We start from the raw sequence: 24650 nt of genomic DNA on the forward strand, positions 1-24650 counted from the left end.
TATTAATATTGCATTCATGCGTACTTTAGGAGTTTTATGCACTTTAAAAGTTCATTGGGAAATTATTATTTTTATGCCTACAGAATCTTGATTTGGGCCTGGCCCGGGTGGAGCAGCCGACCATCCGTACGTGTTACTATTAGTAATTTAGGAAATATAATACGCCCAATTGGCACCTTGTGTACCGTGAGAGCATCTTCATTGCATCATGAGAGCAACATGACTGCACAAAGTTGTTTGGCTGCAATGTTGCATCTCCCCTATAAATAGACATATGCGGTATAAACATGTCCATCAAGTTCATCGAGTGATAAGACCGAGCGCCATTGTTTAGCTAGTGAGTTCTCATTCACCCATATATTTTATCTATATTTATTGGCATTTCTAGATAGGTATATATAACCTTGTTATTGTTTCTTCTTCTTTTTTTCTTAGAACATTTTGTTGTGTGCCCTATCCACCAACCATGAGCTCCACCAATGTCGTCACGGCCGCCGGAGAGGAGCCAAAAAAGACTTTGGGGGAGGTGGTTGGGTTGCCGGTGAAGGAGGCCTCCGAGATCATCATCAAGGAAAAGCCTGACGGCGATACGCCGGCAACCAAGGACCTGAGTCCTGACCATGTCCCATCTTCACCGACACAGTCGCCAGCGCCCGTTGTGGTTACTAGGGACATTAATTTGCTTGGGCAGTAGTATGCATGCATGATCCATGTGTGTTCATGAATAAGTTAATTTTATAATTTCAATTAGTACACGATGAGGCTCAGCGTGTGATCTGCTTATGTACTCTGTATTTCGACCTGTTATCTTATGAAATCTTTCATATGAGTATTTTGTTTTGTATCTATTTAAGTTAATTATTACCCTAGAAGAAGAGATACTTCTTCTGACTGTGATGAACTAGGGTAGTGATGTGTGATCCCAAATCTCTCCGCCCGTCGATAATACCTATCACCCACTCTAAGACACAACGGTAATCTTGTGAAACCATGCATGCAAGTCAATAAAAAATACCTTCAACAAGATTCTCTTAGTTAATTTATTACCTTATTGATGATCTATTTATTTGTGTTCCTTGTTGATCCTCTTGCTCTGAGATCTTAAAAGGTAAAGCCATTTAAAAAAAAAATTGACATTTCTTTCCAAAAGTATCTGGTTACATACAACAACTATCAAACCGCTAGTTGTGGAATCGTTTATTGTAGTCACTTGGTCAAAAAGAGTTGTTGGAGCCACAACCACAACGAGCATTCACTAGTCTCAATGCAAACTATTAGGAGTAAATACCAAGCGATGTTATTGGCAAATTCCCGCTTATACACCACAGACATGATCCAAGATGATACAACTTCATAGCTAGTTGTGATGAAAATAATTGTGTCGACATATGTAAATGAGGATTTTTACGGTACCCTGGTACTCCAAAACGATTCGGGGAGTACCAGATGTATCTGACCGTCCGTGGTATAGGACTAGCTTAAATTATATAATTATGGAAGTGGTAAATGAGAAATTAGCATCAATTTTCAGTTTAGCCCAAAAAGAAAAGAAACGGTCGCGTGCGTCCTGCTGTGGCCTGACTCGCGTGTCGCCGCCCCCGCCGCCTGGCGCCGCTCCGTCCCCGTCTCGCTGCCCCGGCCCCCGCCGCCTGGCGCCACCTGCCCCCGTCCCGCCGGCCCGCCCCCGCCGCTGTCGCCGCCCGCCCCCGTCCCGCCGCTTGGCGCCGTCCCGCCCCGTCCCGCCCCGACCCCCGCCGCCATCTCGCTTCGGACGCCTGGCACCGCCGCCGCCTCTCGCGGCCGACACCTGGCACCGCCGACACCTCACCTGGCGCCGTCGCCGCCTCTCGCGACGCCGCAGCCTCGCGTCGGCGCTTGCCCCCACTGAATCGCTGCACCGTCTCCAGGCCCTGGTTAGTTGTTGTTATCCTTTGTGAAGTAAAATCTTTACATTAGGTAGTAGACATAGTACATTCTTTGCCCAGATTTTAATTGTTGAACATATACCCTGTTTGTTTGAAGTGGTGAGAAATCTAAGAAAATAGAAACAGATTGGATTGTCTCTGATATCATGTCTCTTGTTAGAAATTATATAACATTTCTCATTCGAATCGTAGCCAATCAGTTGATGATTCCTGATGTTATAATTTATGTATACTGATGTTAAATTGGGCAGACATGACATGAAAATGTTGTAAGTATGATGTTTCATAATGGCAGGTGTGTATGATGGATGCTAATGACGATACAGAGGCAAGAGAAGAATATATGATGATGGTCAATCAGATATTTGATAGCGAAGAACAAGGTTACGAGCACTACAACCGATATGCGAAAGAGAAAGGGTTCAGTGTCAGATTGGATGAGAAAGAGTATGTGGCTGGGACCCAAGAAGTTAAAGGAAGACGTTTTGTCTGTTCTAGAGAAGGGTACCGTTTGCAGAAGTACTTTGAAGCAACTGAGCAAAAGAGGGAGCCTCGAGCGCTGACTCGTTGTGGATGTAAAGCTATGCTTGAGATTCACCGTTTAGCTGGTACGGATCAGTGGTTTGTCAAGAATTTTGTTGATGATCATACTCATCCACTAGCTGACCCAGAACATGTTGTTTTTATGCAGTCTCATCGTCGGATGACCGACGCCCAAAAAGCTGATGCGGTTGAATTTGGAATAGGTGGCCTTCGTACGTGCGAAATATATGACGTGATGGTGACTCAGAGCGGTGGTTTTGACAAGTTAGGATTTGTTTCCAGAGACATGTACAATTTCTTCGCCAGGTACAAGAAGAAAAGAATTTTAGGCATGGATGCTGAATTTGTGTTGAACCACATGAAAGCGCAGGTCGAACGAGATGCTGAGTTTTTCTTCAAACACACTACGGATGACGACGGACATCTTAGAAATTTATTCTGGGCAGATACACAATCTCAAATAGATTATGATGCATTTGGTGATGTGGTTGTTTTTGACAGCACATATCGGGTGAACCGGTACAATCTACCTTTTGTTCCATTTATCGGTTTGAATCATCATCGAAGTACAGTTGTTTTTGGGGTTGGTATTATTTCAGATGAGACTGTGGGGTCATATGAGTGGCTACTTCATACCTTCCTGGAGGCGATGAGCTATAAACACCCAATATCTGTGATCACTGATGGAGACTCCGCTATGAGGAAAGCAATTAAGAAAGTTTTGACGACGACAGACCATCGGCTATGCAGCTGGCATATTGAGCAGAACATGATACGTCACCTGCGTAATCCCATGCTTGATGACTTCAGAAAACTCGTGTATGTGTGAATGGGGAGTTATGAATTTGAGAGATGTTGGGCTGAGTTTAAGGAGAAATATAATACGAAGAAACAGAAAGCATGGATGACCAGAATGTACAAACTTAGGAAGAAGTGGGCAGGGGCTTATACTAAGGGAAGGTATTTCTTGGGCATGCAAAGCAACCAGCGTAGTGAGAGTCTGAACTCTAGGCTCCATACTCATCTAGACCGGAAAATGACGGTTGTTGATATGGTTGAGCATAGTGAGCACTTTATGTCACGCACTCGAAGGAACGAGGCTGAGCTGGACGCAAAGTGTTCACAATCATTTCCTTTTACTAGAATAAATGCTCACCCTTTAGAGAAGAGTGCTTCACGTATTTATACACCACAGATGTTCAAGAGGGTAAGAGATTGTATATGGCGATCATGTGCATGGGAGATTGAAGAGCAGACAGAAGTAGATGGATTTGTACGGTATTTAGTATCCTTAAAAGATGGAGAAGAAGGAGGGAGAAGATGTACGCTCTTTGTAGATTGTTCTTTCGATGGTTCTTCGGTACAAGGTGTCATTTGTGGTTGCCGCAAGATGGAGTGCGAAGCAATTCCATGTGCACACATATTTGCTGTTCTGGATCATCTAGATGTAGAAACCATTCCTAGATGCTGTGTTAGTAAGAGGTGGACAATGGAAGCCAAGGCTGCATTTGTGTCGGTGAGAAATGCCAATACGCATGTGTGGTCAGCAGAGATGAGTCGTTACCGGGATCTTCGAAACAAGGCTAATGCTACACTATTCAAAGCTGCAAAGAGCACAGAGCGTTCACAGCAGGTTATGGATTTGCTACAAAATATTCTGGATGAGCCCGTTGAGAATGCAGCGAACACCGAGGAGACATCATTTGGCCCTATACCGGCCCACTATTCTGCTTCTACACGTGCCACTGGGGAGAGAGTACTTGATCCAAAAGTAATTATTCCGAAAGGTGCTCCATCTAAGAAGAGAATGAAGCCAGTTCATGAGAAAGTATGGGAGTCCAGAAAGCGCAACAGGAGAGCTAGGAAATGCAGTGAATGTGGCAGTCTGAACCATGACATTCGGAAATGTCCTGATCTCGGGTAATTGTTAATTAAATTTTATGTTATTGTACAACTATTTTGTTTTAATTCAGGTAGTGGAATCTTATGTCACATTCGCCATCTTATATATATTCATTGTTCATTACAGGAGAGATTGATCTAGAAGACTATAAGAGAGGTTCTGTCCATTTACACATACATACGTGAAATGTCTATCTGCGGTTCTGTTTGGGTGCACATGACTGAGAATTCGAGGCGGAAGCAAAGAATAGTACGGAGACATGAAGTTTGGTTTCAGTTTCTATTTCATGTATTCGCCGATACCTGAAGTTTGGTTTTGTTGTCGTATATGTACTGGGCCGTTAAATTTGGTTACATTTTGTAGCATCCTACAAGGAATTGATTTGTTTTGTAGACAGTACGGGTGGTGTGGTACTGCGACTAGTTCAAAAATATTGAGTGCAATTGACCTTGTTGGTCTGTTGGTATTGAAACAAGCGATTTGAGATGAATTCTTTGGTGGTACTGCGACTAGTTCAAAAATATTGAGTGCAATTGACCTTGTTGGTCTGTTGGTATTGAAACAAGCGATTTGAGATGAATTCTTTGTACATCAATTACTTGCAGAACGATAGCCGGGCCACCTTACGTCCGGCCGGATGATCGAAGGATTAGTAGATACAGATGCCGGCCCCTGGATGATCGATGTATTTGTTGTTTGTTACCGTGTTTGTTGCCAAAAGAATAGGAAGAAGGAGATAAGGCATCCAGATATAACAAAGAGAGGACATGGTAGAAAATCTCGGATAGTTATTGCGACAAATTAGGTACCTAAAAATATGGGTTGTTACTATTATTCCTATAAGATGGTAGCAAATCACGGGGGAAGATTACAATGTGCATTAGGAGGGCGCACCTGGGTCGTCCGAATATGTGACAACCAAATATGTCAACCGTATAGATTTAACTTATTAATTCTAAATTTTTTATGTACACCATAATAATTCTATTAATTTCCTAAATAAATACCGAGAGTAGTGTCGGTGTCTACGGATGACCGAGAGTGCTGTCGTCGTTGATCCAGATGACCGAGAGTACTGTCGGTATCTAAATATGACCGAGAGTGGTGTCGGTGTCTACATATGACCGAGAGTGGTGTCGGTGTCTACATATGACCGAGAGTAGTGTCGGTGTCTAAATATGACCGAGAGTGGTGTCGGTGTCTACATATGATCGAGAGTGGTGTCGGTGTCTACATATGACCGAGAGTGGTGTCGGTGTCTACATATGACCGAGAGTGGTGTCGGTGTCTACGGATGACCGAGAGTAGTGTCGGTGTCTAAATATGACCGAGAGTGGTGTCGGTGTCTACATATGACCGAGAGTAGTGTCGGTGTCTACATATGACCGAGAGTGGTGTCGGTGTCTACATATGACCGATAGTGGTGTCGGTGTCTACGGATGATCGAGAGTGTTGTCGTCGTTGATCCAGATGACCGAGAGTAGTGTCGGTGTCTACATATGATCGAGAGTGGTGTCGGTGTCTACATATGACCGAGAGTGGTGTCGGTGTCTACATATGACCGAGAGTGGTGTCGGTGTCTACATATGACCGAGAGTGGTGTCGGTGTCTACGGATGACCGAGAGTAGTGTCGGTGTCTAAATATGACCGAGTGGTGTCGGTGTCTACATATGACCGAGAGTAGTGTCGGTGTCTACATATGACCGAGAGTGGTGTCAGTGTCTACATATGACCGATAGTGGTGTCGGTGTCTACGGATGATCGAGAGTGCTGTCGTCGTTGATCCAGATGACCGAGAGTAGTGTCGGTGTCTACAAATGATCGAGAGTGGTGTCGGTGTCTACATATGACCGAGAGTAGTGTCGGTGTCTAAATATGACCGAGAGTGGTGTCGGTGTCTACATATGACCGAGAGTAGTGTCGGTGTCTACATATGACCGAGAGTGGTGTCGGTGTCTACGTATGACCGAGAGTGGTGTCGGTGTCTACGCATGACCGAGAGTGGTGTCGGTGTCTACGTACATATGACCGAGAGTGGTGTCGGTGTCTACATATGACCGAGAGTGGTGTCGGTGTCTACATATGACCGAGAGTGGTGTCGGTGTCTACGGATGACCGAGAGTAGTGTCGGTGTCTAAATATGACCGAGAGTGGTGTCGGTGTCTACATATGACCGAGAGTAGTGTCGGTGTCTACATATGACCGAGAGTGGTGTCGGTGTCTACATATGACCGATAGTGGTGTCGGTGTCTACGGATGATCGAGAGTGCTGTCGTCGTTGATCCAGATGACCGAGAGTAGTGTCGGTGTCTACAAATGATCGAGAGTGGTGTCGGTGTCTACATATGACCGAGAGTAGTGTCGGTGTCTAAATATGACCGAGAGTGGTGTCGGTGTCTACATATGACCGAGAGTAGTGTCGGTGTCTACATATGACCGAGAGTGGTGTCGGTGTCTACGTATGACCGAGAGTGGTGTCGGTGTCTACGCATGACCGAGAGTGGTGTCGGTGTCTACATATGACCGAGAGTGGTGTCGGTGTCTACATATGACCGAGAGTAGTGTCGGTGTCTAAATATGACCGAGAGTGGTGTCGGTGTCTACATATGACCGAGAGTAGTGTCGGTGTCTACATATGACCGAGAGTGGTGTCGGTGTCTACGTATGACCGAGAGTGGTGTCGGTGTCTACGCATGACCGAGAGTGGTGTCGGTGTCTACATATGACCGAGAGTGGTGTCGGTGTCTACATATGTCGAGAGTGGTGTCGGTGTCTACATATGATTTTGATCATGTTAGGGAATAGCAAATAACCTGCATTGATCTCGTTCATTGCTCACTTGACATGCTCATCTGGATCAATGTCAACGATGAGTGTCTGCACGATCTCAAAGCCATATGCTGACATAGCCTTCTCAAGCTCATCCTCCACAGCCTTTGCAATGTCATTCTTCTGCTCAAAAGCATCATCCAGGAGGAGCTTTGGAACACTTGCATTGATCACTGCACATATCAATCAAACCCAGCAAATTAGTCCATACATGATAACATGAAAGATGAGATACAAATAGCTGAGTTGTAAAGCTGCATCGGTGATGATATGAATATTAACAGGAACTGCTGGAGACTAGCAAGTAGCAACTGAAACAGGATATAGAAATCTTCACTTGTTTAAGAATTCTTACCATCAAAAACATAAGCCTAGATCTGGGACCTTGTGTTGGTCAGTTTGTAGAATGCATCACTTTCTTTGCTCACATTGGATTGGGAAGCACGTTCGGCGCCAGGTCCAAGGAGCCGGCGTCACGTCCAGGGAGCCGGCGCTACGTCCGCTCGTACCTTTGCTCCACTTCGCCGCCCACATACCCGAGGGTTGGACGCCACGGCCGCGCCGTCCGTAGCTTCGTCGGAGGCCTGGATGCCATGACCGGGCGGGGCGTCGCCCGGGAATTCCATGGTGACACGCCCACGGGTCGGCGCACCTGGAGGCAGCACGCTTCCCCTGGGCAGCTCGACGAAGGAGAGCTCCGGCCGGCCGGTCGCTGAACGGATCGACGGAGATCGCTCCCCAGGTCGGGTCGACCCACCAGAGGCGACCGCGGAACGCGAGCACCTCGTAGTCGCGCGGAAGGGAGTCGACACGGCGAGACCGCCACGGTCTCCCACTTGCCCTTCTCCGAGAGGAACCGGAGCATTAGGTCCCCCTCCGGCAGCTCGGCGACGGCGACCCTGTCAGGCGGCCCGTGCCGGCGGTCGGCCTGGGTGACGAGGCCCATGTGGACGTCGAAGAGCGGGCCCGCGTCGCCGTTGAGCCTGGCCACACGGGGCGGGAGGCGGGACATCTGATTGGTGATGGGGTTGAGGACGAAGCGCCTGACGTTGGGGACGTGCTCGGGGTCGAAGCCGTCGGGGGATACACGCGGCGGCGCGCCGCTCAATGGGGGCCGGGGCCGGGGCCGCGGAAACGTCGGAGTAGACGGCGTGAGGCGAGGCGACGCGGCGACGGGCGGCGGCGCAGTGGGCAGCGGGGATTCGGAATCGACGAACCGGCTACGCAGTGGGGGGCACGAGGGCGAAAACGACCGACGCGCCGACGTACTGGGGACGGTGCGGAATCGGCGACGCCAGCCCCACGTGACGACGGCGCGATGCCTCACCATCCGCCCATCGGCGGCTGCTCCGTTCGCCCCGACGCCGCCAGTAAAATCGCCTAGGGTTCGCCCCACGGGCCAGGACTGGTTCACACCAACTGAATACAAAATATGCAAAAACACCCTCACACAAACAAAGATACATGTCAATACCCCTACCATGACGAACCTACTATTAAAATTATGTTTTGACCCTCGAGCGGAGGTACTCCCAGAGTTTTCCCTCAAAAATTGACTAGTACTCTAGGCCCTGGTGGTGGAGTACGGGCGGGCGTTAGCCGCCCGATCGGCAGAATTGGATGGCCTCAGTTTATTTGGGGGTACTGTAAAAGTCCTCATGTAAATAAGGATGATCGATGTATAATTCCGATGCCCTTATTTAGTATTTCGGCATATTCTTGTTTGCTTGAATAAGTCACATAGTTGCACAATACTAGATCTAGTATTGTTGTACACACGGTATTTGTATGCATGATGATTTTTATTAATTCGCTTATTTGTTAGGATGCATGCAGAGTGTTGATTTAGGTGTTGATCCGAATGATAGGACCATGAGTCCATGACACACATGTATAGGCTTCCTAAAGAGAACCATCTAGGTACTTGACTCGTGTCCCAATTTTTTGCAGTTAACCTGTTGGGTTAGGCAGCCCTTTTTTTGGGTTAGTTTTGAGTAGCTTTGTTCGATCGACTGCTTTCGTGGATGCTTATGCTTTTCCGCGAAGACAATAAACATACTATTAATTAGGAAGATTTAGAAAACAACAATAAGCTTTGTTAGCTGCTGGTGTTTTATGTATGCTTTCGAAATTTAACTTCAGCCAAACACTTGACAGATAAATGATGATTTTAGGTAGCACATAAATTATATCATTCCGAAACATTTTTCTAATATGAACCTTAAAATATCTATTTTTTATAGTATAAACTATATATTATTCCACGAGTTCTTGACAAAAACGTTTACATCTAGCTATAGCAACATGTCAGTACCAACCGTGCATCACATTGTTATGTTGTCGTTCTCCATCACGTGATCAAGTCCGGCCAATTAGTAGCTACCTCGTGTCTCACACCACGCAAGCATGCATGCATGTGAAAGCATCTTCCCCCCCGGAGCTAGCACCCTCACCACATATACATCGGTCTTCCTTTATAAATACAGGAATTAATAAACAATGAATTATGCATATAGCAATCAAGTGGTGAACAAGTTGTTTGCTCAAGGTCCATCCATTCAGCTGGTTAGTACGTACTATAACAGCTTTCGTGAATGCTAGCTCGAGGAGTAGGAATCAATCTTGTTGGCAATAGTACTTGCCAAATAAATATGCACTGATTATGTCAATCTTACAAGGCACATACTGGTATAGAAGGCAAGAACTTAACCACATCGATTAATTGTGTCATGATCGATTCAGTCATGGTGATCATGGTGTCGGTGTTCCCCCACCAAAACCACCATGTAACATGTCATCTAGTAATGTGTCTCCATCAGCAGCATTAATAAGAAAGTTAGAATTTGAAGTGGCTGCATATGAGGTAAGAAAGTTCACCGATTGGTCAATGGCGGCTTTTCCTTTAGCATGAACAATGTCATTTCTAAGATGCTAGGAACAAATTACAAAGGGAAGAAAACGGTGATAAATATAGAACCTGTAGGGAACAAGATGGTGGACATATCAAGTTTACTGATCAAAGTGGTTGGGAACCACCACCGTCTGGGTGTTTAAAAACTTATGTTGATGGCCCTTTTGTTAATGAAATAGATATGTCTACAGTGGGGGCGGTAATTCGAGATCACCGCGGAGTGCGGAGAAACAAATGTGGCTGTGGGTAAAGTAGTTAAAAACTGCTGGTACACGGAGGAGGCGAAGCTATAGCATTATTGGAAGGTGCAAAGCTAGCCACGAACTGGACTGAAAGCTCGGTGATTTTTGAGAGCGACTATCAAGTGATCATCAAAGAAATTAATGAAACAGAAGCCTCGCTTAGTCGCTGGACAAGTTATATGAACGATTTTATGTCTCTTGCCTCTTTAAAATTAATGTGACTGGAAATGTTGTTTTGCTAAACGTTCTCAAAACTTTGTAGCACATGAGTTAGGGAAAATACATCAATGCTCACGAGTGCCAAGCACCCTGTACGTCCAAAAAAAATTGTGGTGATTTAAATAAAGGTTAAAATAATCCTTTTTTTACCAAAGATGATAAAGTGTTGTACTTGTGTAAAAAAATCTGCGAGGAAATTACTATCATTGTACCTGGGGTAAAAAAGACAAAATCGAACAAACCCCATGTCCATGAGATATTCATGCTATATTCGTCATAAACTTGTCTTTTTCCCATGATACCATGAGAATCATTTCGAGCCCAAATAATTTTATACGAGTACAATATTTAATCATCTTATGTTTTCAGGAGGATCCGATTTTTTTTCAATAATTCAAATTATCACGAATTTTGGGGTTTATAGGGTGCATAGCTATGCACCCATGTGCCAAAAATTCGTGTCCATGAGTTAGCCAATTATGTTAGGAAAACTGGACTAGACCCTAGCTCATGGGGTTTACAGTGTTTTCCTGTAAGTGTGATCAAGGCCCTAGCTCATGGTTGTAACAATGACTCTGTGATTATATAATGAACTATTTGGCTCTAACAAAACACCATGTAACTTATAAACACGTAAACGATGTGGGTCCAAGCATCGCTTCCCACACGAAAAATCACAAATCTCTCTCTAGAGCGAACTAACATTTTCTTGCATTGATTCATACGCTCAATTAGATATAGATAGCTAGCGATAATATGATGTTACAAGCACACATGCACGGTCGATTGACAATGAGCGTTAGACGTCACTGCCCTTGCCACCGAGCTCATCGGAGGTGACTCTGAAGATGTCGTGGCTGGAGTTCGTTGGGATGTCCACCGAGGAGGGCCAGGAGATCATCCCCATGGACAAACCTGACGCTGTCCTACTTATGCAGTCTCATGTATGAGTAGCTTCAACAATGGACGAATAAAGAGTCATGTGTGCATTTCATATTTCTACATTTTAATAGAATACACAAACAATAGTAATGAGCATATAACCAAATTTGATACAAGAAACAAATATGAAAAAAGAGAATGCACGTGATGTGTATATATCCTATATGTCGTTTGTCTAATTGCACGGCTCTAGGGCCTTGATAAGATCAACAACACAGCCCTCTAACATTATATTGATACTTATCGTTCTGAATAGCAAACATTATCCTCCAACATTGTAATATCTTGTACTGTCTCAGCCATAAGATTCCATAGCATCGATCGATGGAATAAAGTAGTCTTATTTGCTATGTTGTGTCATGGAGTTTCTTGTTTGACTTACCCAAAACGTGCATCCATGCATGCATGTGGCAACTCACAATGAAGAACGTGCATCCACGGAGGACACGCGCGTGCGCCTAGGCCCTAACTAGGGCCAACTGAGCTATCTGCTCACAATCTCTGTCTATAAATACATCACTCGGCCAAACACAGTTCCACACACAACAGAATAAGCTAGCTAGCTAGTTGATTCATCAGTTCGGGTACGCCTTCGATTTAACTGGTGAGTCCGCGCGCGCGCAGCAAGCATCAATCTTCCTGTTTTTTTCATTACTGAAACCTCAGTGCCTCAGTTAAGCTCGGTTTATATCGATCTCAACCAGTTCAACGATGTTGGGCTCCTCCACCGATGCCGTTGTTGCGCCCAAGAAGACGTCATGGCCGGAGGTGGCCGGGAAGACCATCAAGGAGGCCAGGGAGATCATCCTCAAGGACATGCCCGACGCAGAAATCGTCGTCCTGCCCGAGGGCTCGCCCGTGACCAGGGACTTCAGGACCAACCGCGTCCGCATATTCGTCGGCACCGTCGACGGAACCCCCCACGTCGGCTAGATTTGGTGCTCTTGCTTCATGTTAACAGCCAGCATACTCATATGCTCGCTCACGAATAAATGAAGAATGGATCCGTCCAGTTTGATCTTGTAATCCTGTTTGCGTGAAGTAGAATAATCGATCCTCTGTTTGCTTTGTGCTGTGTGAATCTTCTCTCTGGTGTCATCTTGGCGAGTGATATCTTTTACCTGAAAGATTGCTGCACTAGCCAATTAAACCAAAAGTCCGAACTAATGAAAGAGTCTATGCAGTGTATATTATATTTAACACCCCCCTCACGTCTAGGCTATTTTCTTCCTTAGCGTGGGTTTTATGCAGGCCGCAGAATCTTTTTCTTTTTGTTTTTAAAACTGTGTGAGCAGGGTCTAGAACTTGAGATCTCTTGGCTCTGATACCATAAAAGATTGCTGCACTAGCCAATTAAACTAAAAGTCCGAACTAATGAAAAGAGCCTAGGCATTGTACATTATATTTAACATTATCCACTCCGACCATATATCTGCAGCAGCCAGTATATGTGTTCAGTTGTTGTCTCGGCTGCACAGTACCATTTGACTGTGGCGGCACCACATGTGTCGGATGGGATTGATGCGTTTCGCCCCCTCCCCCTCCGACTGGGCAAATGTTAGTGATCGAATATGCATGCGCTCACAACTAACACATTATCTATTTCCTTCCTTTAGTGGTATTTGTGGTTCTTTGCCCGGTTGAGAGAAGGTCTGAATTGTGTGCAATAACCTGGTCCACAAATAGTTTCTGTGTAGTCCCAAATACATCCGAGGTACTTCCACTATGAGTTTACAATCCTCTTGATGACGTGTGAAATTATCAAAGAATGATTAGTGGAAGTTTTCATAATGTCACAATGCATATATTTTTGTTCATATCTACAAAACAATGCATATCTTTCGTCAATAAATATTTTCCCCTAACAAAGACTTTACTTCATGGTATTATTGGTTTATAAAATTATTTTCTAAATATGACCGTTAGCACAAAAAAGTTTGAGCACTGGTGGTTTATTTTCCTAAGATTTGCACCATATTATAGTGTATGATTTTTAGCTTCTCACTAGAATTTGGGAATTTTCGAAATTTTACACGGCGTGATTTATTTGTTCAAATTGTTCCAGATTTTTTAGAAAAACTGCAAGCTCTCTGTTACGATGAAGTTTCTATCGGGTGAAAAAAACATTCTATTTTCCATATTTGTTGCTTTGGGCAACTATTGTAATATGGGTGTGATCATGATGCCATCACCATATATGGATCTTTGAATGGTGGTGTGTATATTACTGTCTATATATTCCCAGTGTCAAAACGTAGAAAGAAATTGATACACAATCCATAAACATAAGCAAACGAGAGTACAGAGAGAGTGCATCCATTCAGGGCATGACATGCTCGCGATCAGCATGCTCCATAGTATTTATTCATCCCTTTGCTAAAGCTACTCATACATCTGCATGCATAAGCAATAGGAAGGGCGCGCTCAAAGCAAAGATCTAGCCAATGTGTGGAGCATCGGCGACGGTGTCGACGAAGATGCGGACACGGTCAGTCCTGTAGTCCAGAGTCACCGGCGAGCCTGCAGGGAGGACGACGATGTTGACGTCGGGCTTGTCCTTGAGGATGATCTCCCTGGCCTCCTTGATGGTCTTTCCAACCAACTCTGGCCACGACGTCTTGGCGTCCTCTCCGACGAGCTGGGCGCCCGCGCCATTGACATCCGAGCAGCTCATCGTCGACCTTGCTGCAAAACCGTATTAGTGCTTGGTATTGTGTTAACTGAGAGTATAAACCAATATAAAAAAATGCTAGCTGTCTAGAGAGATTAATTCCTACCCACCAGCTAATTAGGATGGACCTCGATCAAAGCAACCTTATCTGCCTCTGAACTTGATTGATACTACTAGTAGTATAAGTATATGCATAATCGTACTGCATCTTGGTGTATTTATAGAGGGTGATCGATCGGCATACGAGGCAAGGTAGCCATCTCAAGATAAGATGCTCTCACATGCATTATGCGGGCGTGCGTGCGTGATACACGAGGTAGCTACTAATTGGCCGCACTCGATCTCGTGATGGAAGACAACAACATACCATGTGATGCACCAATTATCCTGACATGTAGCTATAGCTAGATCTACATGTCACCTTATCAGCAATTAATCAAACTTGTTAGATTCTGTTTGCTCCCTCCCTTTCTCAGAATGAATACTCAGCCTTTCAGAACTTATGATTTACTAAGAATTTGTGTAATAATATATTATTCAATCCGGATTTGCTGCCATGGAGAATTAATTAATAGCTACCCATGCCTCCAATCATCATGATTTCATCTCTATAGGGTCTGGCTAGCCTCCATGCAAGTCAGAGATGTATCAGACAGATCACAGATGTATTGCGAGTTTGTGACCAGCCTGTTGGTTGATCATGGACATGTTCTAATCTCGATCATTTGGCAGTAAAAGCGCATTCTGATTTAATCATCACATTTTTCGTTGGGCCAATGAATAATTGTTGTGGTTGTGGCTCTTCCACCTATCTGCGACCAAGAGTTACTATGATCAGAGATTTCATAACTAGGAGCAAAGATTATTGAGGATAAATCGATCACTACCTAGTTTGTAAGGGTTAATACAAATAAACCATTTTTATGATGCATCGAATTATTTTAGAAAATTTATTCTCCGTGATCCAAAATATAGACACTACACTAGAAATTTTTATATGGATCTATAAAATATCTTTTTGTTGATATATTCTTTTAAAAATTTGATCAAACTTTACTTGATATTATTTTTAAAAATAGAAAGCCTTAAGCTTTGAGATGGAGAGTATATATGATCGGCCACTCAGTGGCTAAAACTGGATCTTCGGCTTTTATCCGATATGTGCATAACCAAATTACTGCATATGTGTATTAATAGATGAGGTGTGACATATGGACCCAAGCAACATGTGCAGTGAAGATTCCCCCACGATGCATCCATCCAGGCGCGCGTAATGATGCACGTACGGCTGGTCGGCTGCTACAAATTAAACAGAAGACCACGTGATTCACGGACCGATCAACGTGTAGCTTTTTTTTTTACGAATCAACAACTTTCATTCATCAATCATCAGGCTTACAATCATTTTGCAGACATTGCACTAGAAAGGTAGGAATATAATTAATCCAAAGATACCTACGACGACCAGATGCCTGCTTAGCACAAAGATGTGCTCCTTCATTTGCTTCTCGCCGAATGTAGCCAAGGTGGAAGGACTCCATGTTACTACTCAGCTCTTCAATCTCTGCCAGAATCGACCATATTTCCGATCTCCCATGTCGGCGTTCGTTCCAGAGTTTCACCACTTCACTAGCATCAGTTTCAACCTCGATACGAGTTATACCGAGATCATATGCTAGCTTGACACCATCTCTGATTGCCAGAGCTTCCATAGTCAAGCTGTTAGCCCCATGGCAGTACCAAATGGCTTGACCCCGTATCAGAACTCCATCATGGTCACGAGCAATCAAGCTAGACGAGCCTTCACCATTGTTGAGATCAAAACCAACATCGACATTAATTTTAATCACTCCTTCCTCTGGCCGGCTCCACTTCGATCTCCTCTTAGGTTGACCGATGGTCTTCACTCGCACCGATTCTGCCAGATCTCTAGTAATATCTGCCGTCCACTTCACAGATTGTGCTATTGATCTTGTACTTTCGCCATGATCCCTAGCATCCCTTTCCGACCAAACTGCCCATCCTCCATATAAAATGACAGCCGCCACCCTTGGGTCCACTTTCTTACTGTCAATTATATCGATAGCCCAACTGGAAGGATGAAGGACCAGAACCTTTACAGACAACACATCTCTAATTTCCTGCCAGAACAGTTTTGCCCAAGTGCATTCAAATAAGGCATGATGAATGGATTCAATCTCTCCACAAGCATGGCAGCGGTCTAGCCTCTCGATATGTCTGGCCTTCAATACTGCACGACACGGAATATATCCTTTTATAACACGCCACCAAAAGTTGCGAACCTTGGGTGGCACCTTGAATTTCCAAAGCTTTTTCCAGAAACCTTGTTCTCCCCCACCTGAGCTCATAGCCTGATTGATTCGCCCACTTTCTTGTAGTAATGCCCTATATGCTGATCGAACGGTAAATTACCGTGCTTTTCCAGGTGCCAAGACCATGCATAAATCCTCCTCTAGAAGACCAGTCTGTATTTTTCATAATCGCCTGTACATCAATTGATTCAAATTTTGCTTCCAAAACATCCTCCATCCACTCACCCGAAATAGGATCCATGAGCTGTTGGACCATTATAACATCTGACAAGGGTTTAAGCACTATTGGTCTCATCCCTGGATTTGAAGGGATCCAAGGGTCCTCCCAAATTCTCGTATTCGATCCATCACCAATACGTCTAACAAGGCCCAAATTCAAGGCTTCACGTCCATATAGGATCACCCTCCATGTATGAGACGAATTTCTTTTGTTCCTGGCTGTTAAAAACTGGCCATCATTATAATATTTCCCTTTCAAAACTCTTGCACAAAGAGACTCTGGGTTAGATATCAGTCGCCACCCTTGTTTCGCTAACATAGCTTTATTGAAGAGTGTGAAATCCTTAAAACCCATACCTCCACAAGATTTAGGAATAGCAAGGTCAGGCCATTTAACCCAATGCATTTTCCTTTTCTTTTCATCACTGCCCCCAGAAGAACCTTGCCACCACAGCTGCAATATTTTTACAAAGTTTCTTTGACAGCTTAAAACAGCTCATCGAATAAGTCGGTATCGCCTGACAGATCGACTTGATTAACACCTCTCTACCAGCGCTATTTAATAGCCTTGGAGCCCATCCTGCCACCAGTTTCTTGACCGAAGCCACTATATGCTCAAACTGATCATCCGTTGATCTACCTAGGGCTGTAGGGAGCCCTAAGTATTTCTCCACCAGAGCCTCCGTAGGAATTTCTGTCCCTTGATGAACCGCCAATTTCATATCATCAACCGAATTTGCACTAAAGAAAATAGCCGACTTCTGTTTATTAACCATCTGGCCAGATCCCCTGCGATACCTCTCCAAAATCTCCTTTAATCTGTTGGCGCCCTCGCCAGATGCCTATGTAAACACGAGACAGTCATCCGCAAAAAGCAAATGCGATATCCATGGACAATGAATCCCTACCCTAACTCCACGCGAAAGGTGACCGGAGCCATAATATTTGAGCATACATGAAAATCCTTGTGCACATATCAAGAAAAGATAAGGTGATATGGGATCCCCTTGACGGATCCCCCTTGTTGGTTTAAATACTTCTGATAAATTTCCATTCACTCTCACTGAGAAACTCACTGTCTCAACACACGCCATCACTTTTTCTATCCATTCAGATGCAAAACCCATCTTGGTCATAATCGCCCGTAAATAAGACCACTCGACACGATCATATGCTTTGGCCATATCCAGCTTCACAGCACAAGCTCCTGACTTCCCTTTTTTCCTCTTTAGATAGTATGCTCTCATAGGCCAAGAGAACATTATCCGATATTAACCGTCCTGGAACAAAAGCACTTTGCTCCTCCGAGATCAGCTCCTCTAGCATCGGTCTTAACCCCAAGGCCAGCACCTTGGATGCCAACTTGTATAAGACATTACACAAGGATATAGGTCTGTACTGAGACAATTCCTGGGGATTTTTGACTTTAGGAATAAGCACTAAAATCGTTGAATTAACCACCTCTGGCATATCCCCCGCTCAGAAAGTTTCTTACTATCGTATAGATGGACCCTTTCAGAATGTTCCAACGACGAATATAGAAACCTGCAGTGAGTCCGTCCGGCCTTGGCGATTTATCTGGATGCATCATAAAAAGAGCCCTCTCTATCTCATTATCTGAGATTGGAGCACATAATTTCGCATTCATAGTATCATCAACTTTACTTACAACCCAGTCTGTCACAAGACCTGGTGTAGTTCCATCTTGCGCCATAAAAAGGTTCTGGAAGAAACCATTGGCCTCATTTTCCAACTCAACTTGTGACGTCAAAATAGTGCCATCTTCTTTCCTCAGGGATTTAATTTTATTTCTCATCGCCCGCTCCTTGGTTCTGGCGTGAAAGAACTTAGTATTCCGATCCCCATCCGCAAGCCATAATGCTCGAGATCTCTGTTTCTCTAACACCTCCTCTCTCGACAACAGCTCTAAAAAAATTGACATCAATGATTTTTCCTCATTAGAAGGTCCATTTCTTAGCGAAGTAGACCGTAGCTGTTCCAGTCTCTTCCTCATAGTACTCAACTGTTTTTTCACGGATCCGAATTCATCTCTACTCCAGGATCTCAACCTGTTACGCGCATCACCTAGAGCATCATATACCTGCTGCAGATTACTACCTCCATCGCGCCACGCCTCCTCAACAACCTGTGGGTACCGCTCATGACGTGTCCATGCATTTTCAAATCGGAAGGGTTTTGCAATCACTCCCGAATAAAACCAATCCGACCTCCTAACTGTGATCGAAAGAGCACAGTGATCAGATTCACAACATTGCACATGATTAACCAGAGTATTATCAAAACACTCCATGAAAGCATCATCACCAAGTGCTCTGTCCAACCACACTTTAATATTCCTATTACCATGTTGATTGTTGTCCCAAGTATAGGGTGTGCCATAAAAACCCAAATCTTCTAATTTACACACATCTATAGCATCTCTGAATCCCTCCATCTTCCATTCTTGCCTTTCATTTCCCCCAATCTGCTCCGTGGCCTGGAGTACCTCATTAAAATCTCATGTGCATATCCAAGGATTGGTGTATTCCCTTCTCAGATACTTCAGTAAGTCCCAACTCAACTTCCTCTTCGACCTCTCTGGATTACCATAAAATCCGATGAATCTCCATTCTAAATCACCAAGCTCATCATTCTGAATCAACACATCAATATGAGTATTGCTGAAAGATTTCATAGACACCCTGGAATCATTATTCCAATACAAGCACAGGCCTCCACTCAAGCCCACACTCTTCACCCCAAAAGCATTCGAGAATCCAAACTTCCACCTTAAATCTTGCGCTCTCTTGTCCGTCATCTTGGTCTCCGAGAGAAAGACCAGACCGGGGCGTTGCAACCTAATAAGGTAACTAATTTCATGAACTGTCTTAGGCCACCCTGCACCTCGACAGTTCAAACTGAGAATATTCATTGCTCCCGGCGGTCACCCTCGAAGGATGCCGCCGATCCAGAGATTGTACTATCCACCGCACCACCATCTTCCCCTTTATGTTTCTTCTTATTAGAATTCTTCTGAGGCGTAGACAAGGGATCAGTGCCTTTCACCTCATCAAACTTATCAATCATATTCTCTACCGTCGACCCTCCGGATACAACAAGCGTGCCTGGAGGATTCTGATCTAGCTCTTCACTTACTGAAGAATTGGTAGCCGGCCTCTTCTTCCCCAAACTCCCATCCTGCATGTTCACGTCAGTGTTTATACCACCAACAACTATCAGGCCTTCTTCCTTGCCTGTCTGATTATTCTTGGCATTAAAACGCCAGCTTCCTCCACTATTGAATTCACCAGACAAACCATTACCTCTACCAAAACCCCTACCAGAAAGACCTCCACCTCTGGCTAGACCTCCTCCCGCTGATCCACGACCAGCTGTTGAACCACGTGCTCCAACACGATTCCTCCATTCGTCCGCGAGAATGAAATCTCCCCACTCGAACTTGGACACATCATGCTCACATATTCCACATTCATCATAGCAATGCCCCATGAGCCCACAGAAGTTACAGAACACTGGCAATTTCTCATACTTCACTTGATACCAGTCTTTCTGTCCACCTCTCGTGATCGAAACAAATCGTTCTAGCTGTTTGTTGACATCTAGATCCACCTTCACACTAACAAAGGCACCAACATACCCAGCTAGAAGTGTAATTTGAACCTCTGATATCGTCCCCATCTTCCTGCACATCCCCTTGATAACTGCAGATTTCAGATAATTATCTGGCAGCTTAAGAACTCTGGCCCATGCAGCGATCTTGTCCAGCTTGACCAATCTAGGGTTCTCGAACCCATCATACTCCTTGATGATTAGTGCGTGATTGCGGAAAAGCCACATACCACTATGGATCGCCGTATTCCAATCACCCAAGCACCCAAACTGCACCGTGAATAGGTTATCCTCCAGCATCCTCCAACGAACCTCCTTGGCCGGATTCCATGCCGATCTCATCTCAGCGTATAGAGCCGATGGGCTAAAACCCTTATCAATATGGACTCGAGCAATCGCCAACCACTTGGCCTTCACCTCATCGCTTCCAGCCTCCTCTTCCCAGACGAAGTCATCCCCGTTGTCCTCGCGCAACTGCAGCTTGCGAAGGAGGGCGTCAACATCTTCCTCTTCCTTCCCTTTACCCCCTCTGCTAGATCCTCCCTTCTCCATGCGATCGAGCAATCAAGACGATCGGATCTCAAACTCTAGGCTAGCGCCGGAGCCCGAAACCCTAACCTGAGATGTTAGGGGAAAGAAAACGCGAGTCGACTGTGGACAAGAAAATGTTATGGTGTCTGATCAACGTGTAGCTAGGTACCAAGATTGAACATCCGCATTGGTAGTCAATCGACCATTTTTGTGTGATGTAAGTACTTTAGAGGGAATTACTAAGGCGTGCGTGCATTCTAAGATAAACTTTGATCTAAAATTAAGCAACAAAATCTTGATATAGGGCTAATGCAACGCTTGCTTTGGGTGTGACTCTGCCGCCTACTTGGGACCAAGTTACTATAGTAAGAGCATCTCCACCGACGGCTCCCAAATAGTCGCCGGTAGAGGCGCCGACACCTCTGTATGGGGGATGCCCGACACTGCATCCTCTATTTGGGGGAGCTATTCCCACACCGGCGCCCCTAAACCGGTAGCCCCGATAGAATTTTTGAATTAAAATTACAGATAAAAGCATAGAAATCGAATAAAAAGAAGAAATATTCCATTCCACAAACTAACACATAATTAAGAACATGGTTTATACGAAGATATAATTTGGAATATGGTTTTCCACAAACTAATACATAGTTTGAACCATGGTTGACACAAATATAGAACATTGAAAAATAACTAAACCTAACTAGGCCGGTCATCGCAGGTTTCGTGTGTTCGCTGCCAAGAAAGAACACTCTCAGACACACCCAGTCACCCAAACTGGAAAATCCAGCTGGTGCCGATGCACCTATTGGTTCGTTCGAGGAAGAACATCCAAAAACATGCGTGTCCATTTTCGCTGCGAAGAAACAACGCTCAGTCGTCGTCCTCCTCATCGGTGTCGCCGTGGTAGTGGTGGCGGCAGTGCGTCTCGTCGAACACCTCGACGCTCATGTCCCCCTCGCCAAAGTAGGAGAACATGAGCACGTAGCCGGCTTCGAGGTGGTGGTAGCGCGTAAACTTCTCCCAACCGATGTGGAGGTACATCTGGCCGCACGCTTCATAGATCACATCCACAATCCACCGGTAGCAGCCGCAGGCAGCCTCCCACAGATGCAGTGAGCCCGGCTAGTTGCCGGTGACGAAGTCAGCGAACGTGTCTGGTCATGTGGGTCGCCCTTGAGGACGATGACGAACTCGAACACCACTCGCCGCTCCACATCCTGTAGATCCGACGATGAAGACGACGGCGTCCCAGGCGACGGTGAGCGTGCAACTCTGCCGCGGCCACGACCACGACAACGGCCGCGACCTCGGCCTCGGCCTCGACCAGACATGGCTTCGTCTCTTCAGATGGTAGCTGCTAGGGTTGGGGAGAGAGACGCTAGGGTTTGTGTGTGAGAGGGACGATGAGAGGCAGCCCTTTTTATAGGCCAGAGGGAGGAGGGGGAGCGGTGGCGCTCATTAATGCCGACACGAAGAGCAAGGCGCGCGCGACGAGGACGGTTCGCTGCGCGTCTGCGGAAACTGCACCGCCGCTGCGCCCCAATAACCACCGTCACGAGGTAGGCGACGGTTAGGTTAAAATTGAATGAGCTGCTGACGCGTCGGCCCCGCCACTCCCCGCTGGCGTCAACTTTTTGGATTTGTGGCTGACAGGCGGCTCCTACGCCCAAAATTTTTAGCCTCGCGAGGCGCCGGTGTGCCCGATTCGCGCCCTTGGCGAAGGGGCCGACACGGGGTTGCCGACGATTCTATTGGACTCGGAAAAGCGCCGGCGCCGTTTGGGGCGCGCCGGTGCGAGCCCATTTTCGCTTCCGGCCCCCAAATCGCTATCGGGATCGCTATCGGGGAGCCGGTGGAGATGCTCTAAGAGATTTCATAACTGGGAGCTTTGATAGTTGGTGTATGTATAAATAACTACTTGCGGTGGGGAACCGACGAAACATTGTTAACATGGGTTAAAATGTAGTTAGGATTACAACTTTAGCTTAGAGTGTATGATAGGTACTATCGGTGCATGCAAGATTAGGAGCACAGGTGATAAGGGGTGGCCCGATCTTCTCAGTAAGCAACGGTGGTGATGATGATCACGGGATGATAGCAACGGAGGAACACGACGATGTAGTGGATGATAACTTGTATGACGCAACGAGATCTCTCGATTGGTCCCTGTCGCCAATGCAACAGCTCTCAACCCTGCAAGATATTCGCAACTCCACACACTTGCGCACGTAGCCGCCGACCACGAAGCGGTAAGTTGCAACCGTCTAATTCCCAATGGAACAGCAGATCACACAAGACTTTTTCAGGATCTACACAATATCAAGCAATATGGTGTAGGGATTCAATAGTTTTGCATAAGCAAACAACTAAGAACTAGGGTTTATCTTAAACGTGGTCTAAAACAGCTAAGGGGTCGTCCAAGGCACTTATATAGGCGTCCGGGACGAGTTCTGGTCGAAAAATACAAGTAAAACCGACCCAGAATAGATCTGGTCGAGACAGACTCGGACAAGTCCGGTCTGGAATCCGGTCAACCTGGCCAGGGACCGGGCGGCCGGTCTGGGGTCCGGTCAACCGGGCGGCAACCGGGCGGCAACCGGATAGTTGCGAGGTTTCTGGTTTTCTTCCGGTACGATAAACTGCGTCCGGTTGGCGCCGATCGGCAAGACGATGACTGGTTGGCCGGTGCAGCGGCCGGTCGGACCGGGTGCTGGACCGGCCTGGACGTCTTCTTCTCCTCTCGCGCATGCCTCCCGCTCCTCCCTCGCGCGTCCATGAGATATCTTCATGTCCAGCTCCATGTCCAGCTTCACGTCCATCTTGACGTCCGTCTTCATGTCCAGCTGCTCCTCTACTCCTCGTGCGATGCTCGTCTCCTCTTGATACCTGATGATACATAAGTAATAGGACTTAGGCAGTATAAAGTTCTCATCAATCAAAGTATCGTTTAGAAACAAGTTCACCTGTTGCTTAAGTAGCTTCGCACGAGCCCTTGTAATTGGTCCAATCTGAACTTCATTGGACTTGAGCTTCACAGCAGGTTCATCTTCATTCATCAATGACGGAGGTAGTAGTGTAGTAGGGATGTCCTCATCATCTCCCCCCCTTCAAAAGGCGTCGACCTCGACGCTCCAAGGTCTTCTCCGTCATATGGTGTCAAATCAGCAACATTGAAAGAATTACTGACACCAAACTTATCAACTGGAAGATCTATCGAGTATGCATTATCATTGATCTTGGCAAGCACTTTGTAAGGACCAGCACCACGAGGCTTCAACTTAGACTTCCGCAGCTTCGGGAACCTATCCTTGCGAAAATGTACCCAGACCATATCACCAGGCTTGAACAAAATCTCCTTACGCTTCTTGTTCATCCTTGCAGCATTGCTCTTGCCTTTCTTCTCTATCAACTCTTTAGTTTTCACATGGATCTTTTGCACAAAATCTGCCCTCTTGGATGCCTCCATATTAACTCTCTCATGTATGGGCAAAGGCAACAAGTCAAGTGGAGTAATGGGTTTGAAACCATACACCACCTCAAAAGGACACAGCTCCGTGGTAGAGTGTACTGCCCTGTTGTAAGCAAACTCCACATGCGGCAAACACTCTTCCCACTCCTTCAGGTTCTTCTTGATCATGGATCTCAACAGTTGTGACAAGGTTCGATTCACCACCTCAGTTTGACCATCAGTTTGGGGATGACAAGTAGTACTGAACAGTAGCTTTGTCCCCAGCTTTCCCCAAAGTGT

At 45.7% G+C, this 24650-nt stretch overlaps 1 protein-coding gene, 1 long non-coding RNA gene and 1 pseudogene across 2 annotated transcripts; all 3 read left to right on the plus strand.

Moving 5' to 3' along the window:
- The first annotated feature begins 247 nt into the window (after window positions 1-247).
- Window positions 248-832, plus strand: LOC127317045 (uncharacterized). The gene is made up of 2 exons (XR_007861049.2): window positions 248-337; window positions 436-832. It is a non-coding gene; the product is annotated as an uncharacterized lncRNA (long non-coding RNA).
- A 919-nt stretch (window positions 833-1751) lies between these two features.
- LOC127328516 (protein FAR1-RELATED SEQUENCE 5-like) lies at window positions 1752-4803 on the plus strand (annotated as a pseudogene).
- A 7226-nt stretch (window positions 4804-12029) lies between these two features.
- LOC127318453 (subtilisin-chymotrypsin inhibitor-2A-like) lies at window positions 12030-12583 on the plus strand. The gene is made up of 2 exons (XM_051349189.2): window positions 12030-12119; window positions 12220-12583. Exon 2 carries the CDS (start codon window positions 12227-12229, stop codon window positions 12446-12448), a length of 222 nt encoding a protein of 73 aa, XP_051205149.1. The 5' UTR covers window positions 12030-12119; window positions 12220-12226; the 3' UTR covers window positions 12449-12583.
- The last annotated feature ends 12067 nt before the right edge of the window (window positions 12584-24650 follow it).

Source organism: Lolium perenne, chromosome 1 (assembly GCF_019359855.2).
Source record: "Lolium perenne isolate Kyuss_39 chromosome 1, Kyuss_2.0, whole genome shotgun sequence".
Lineage (NCBI taxonomy): Eukaryota > Viridiplantae > Streptophyta > Magnoliopsida > Poales > Poaceae > Lolium > Lolium perenne.

Coding starts and splice junctions, on each gene's coding strand:
- LOC127318453 (XM_051349189.2), top strand. CDS start 12,227: ATGTTGGGCTCCTCCACCGATGCCGTTGTTGCGCCCAAGAAGACGTCA.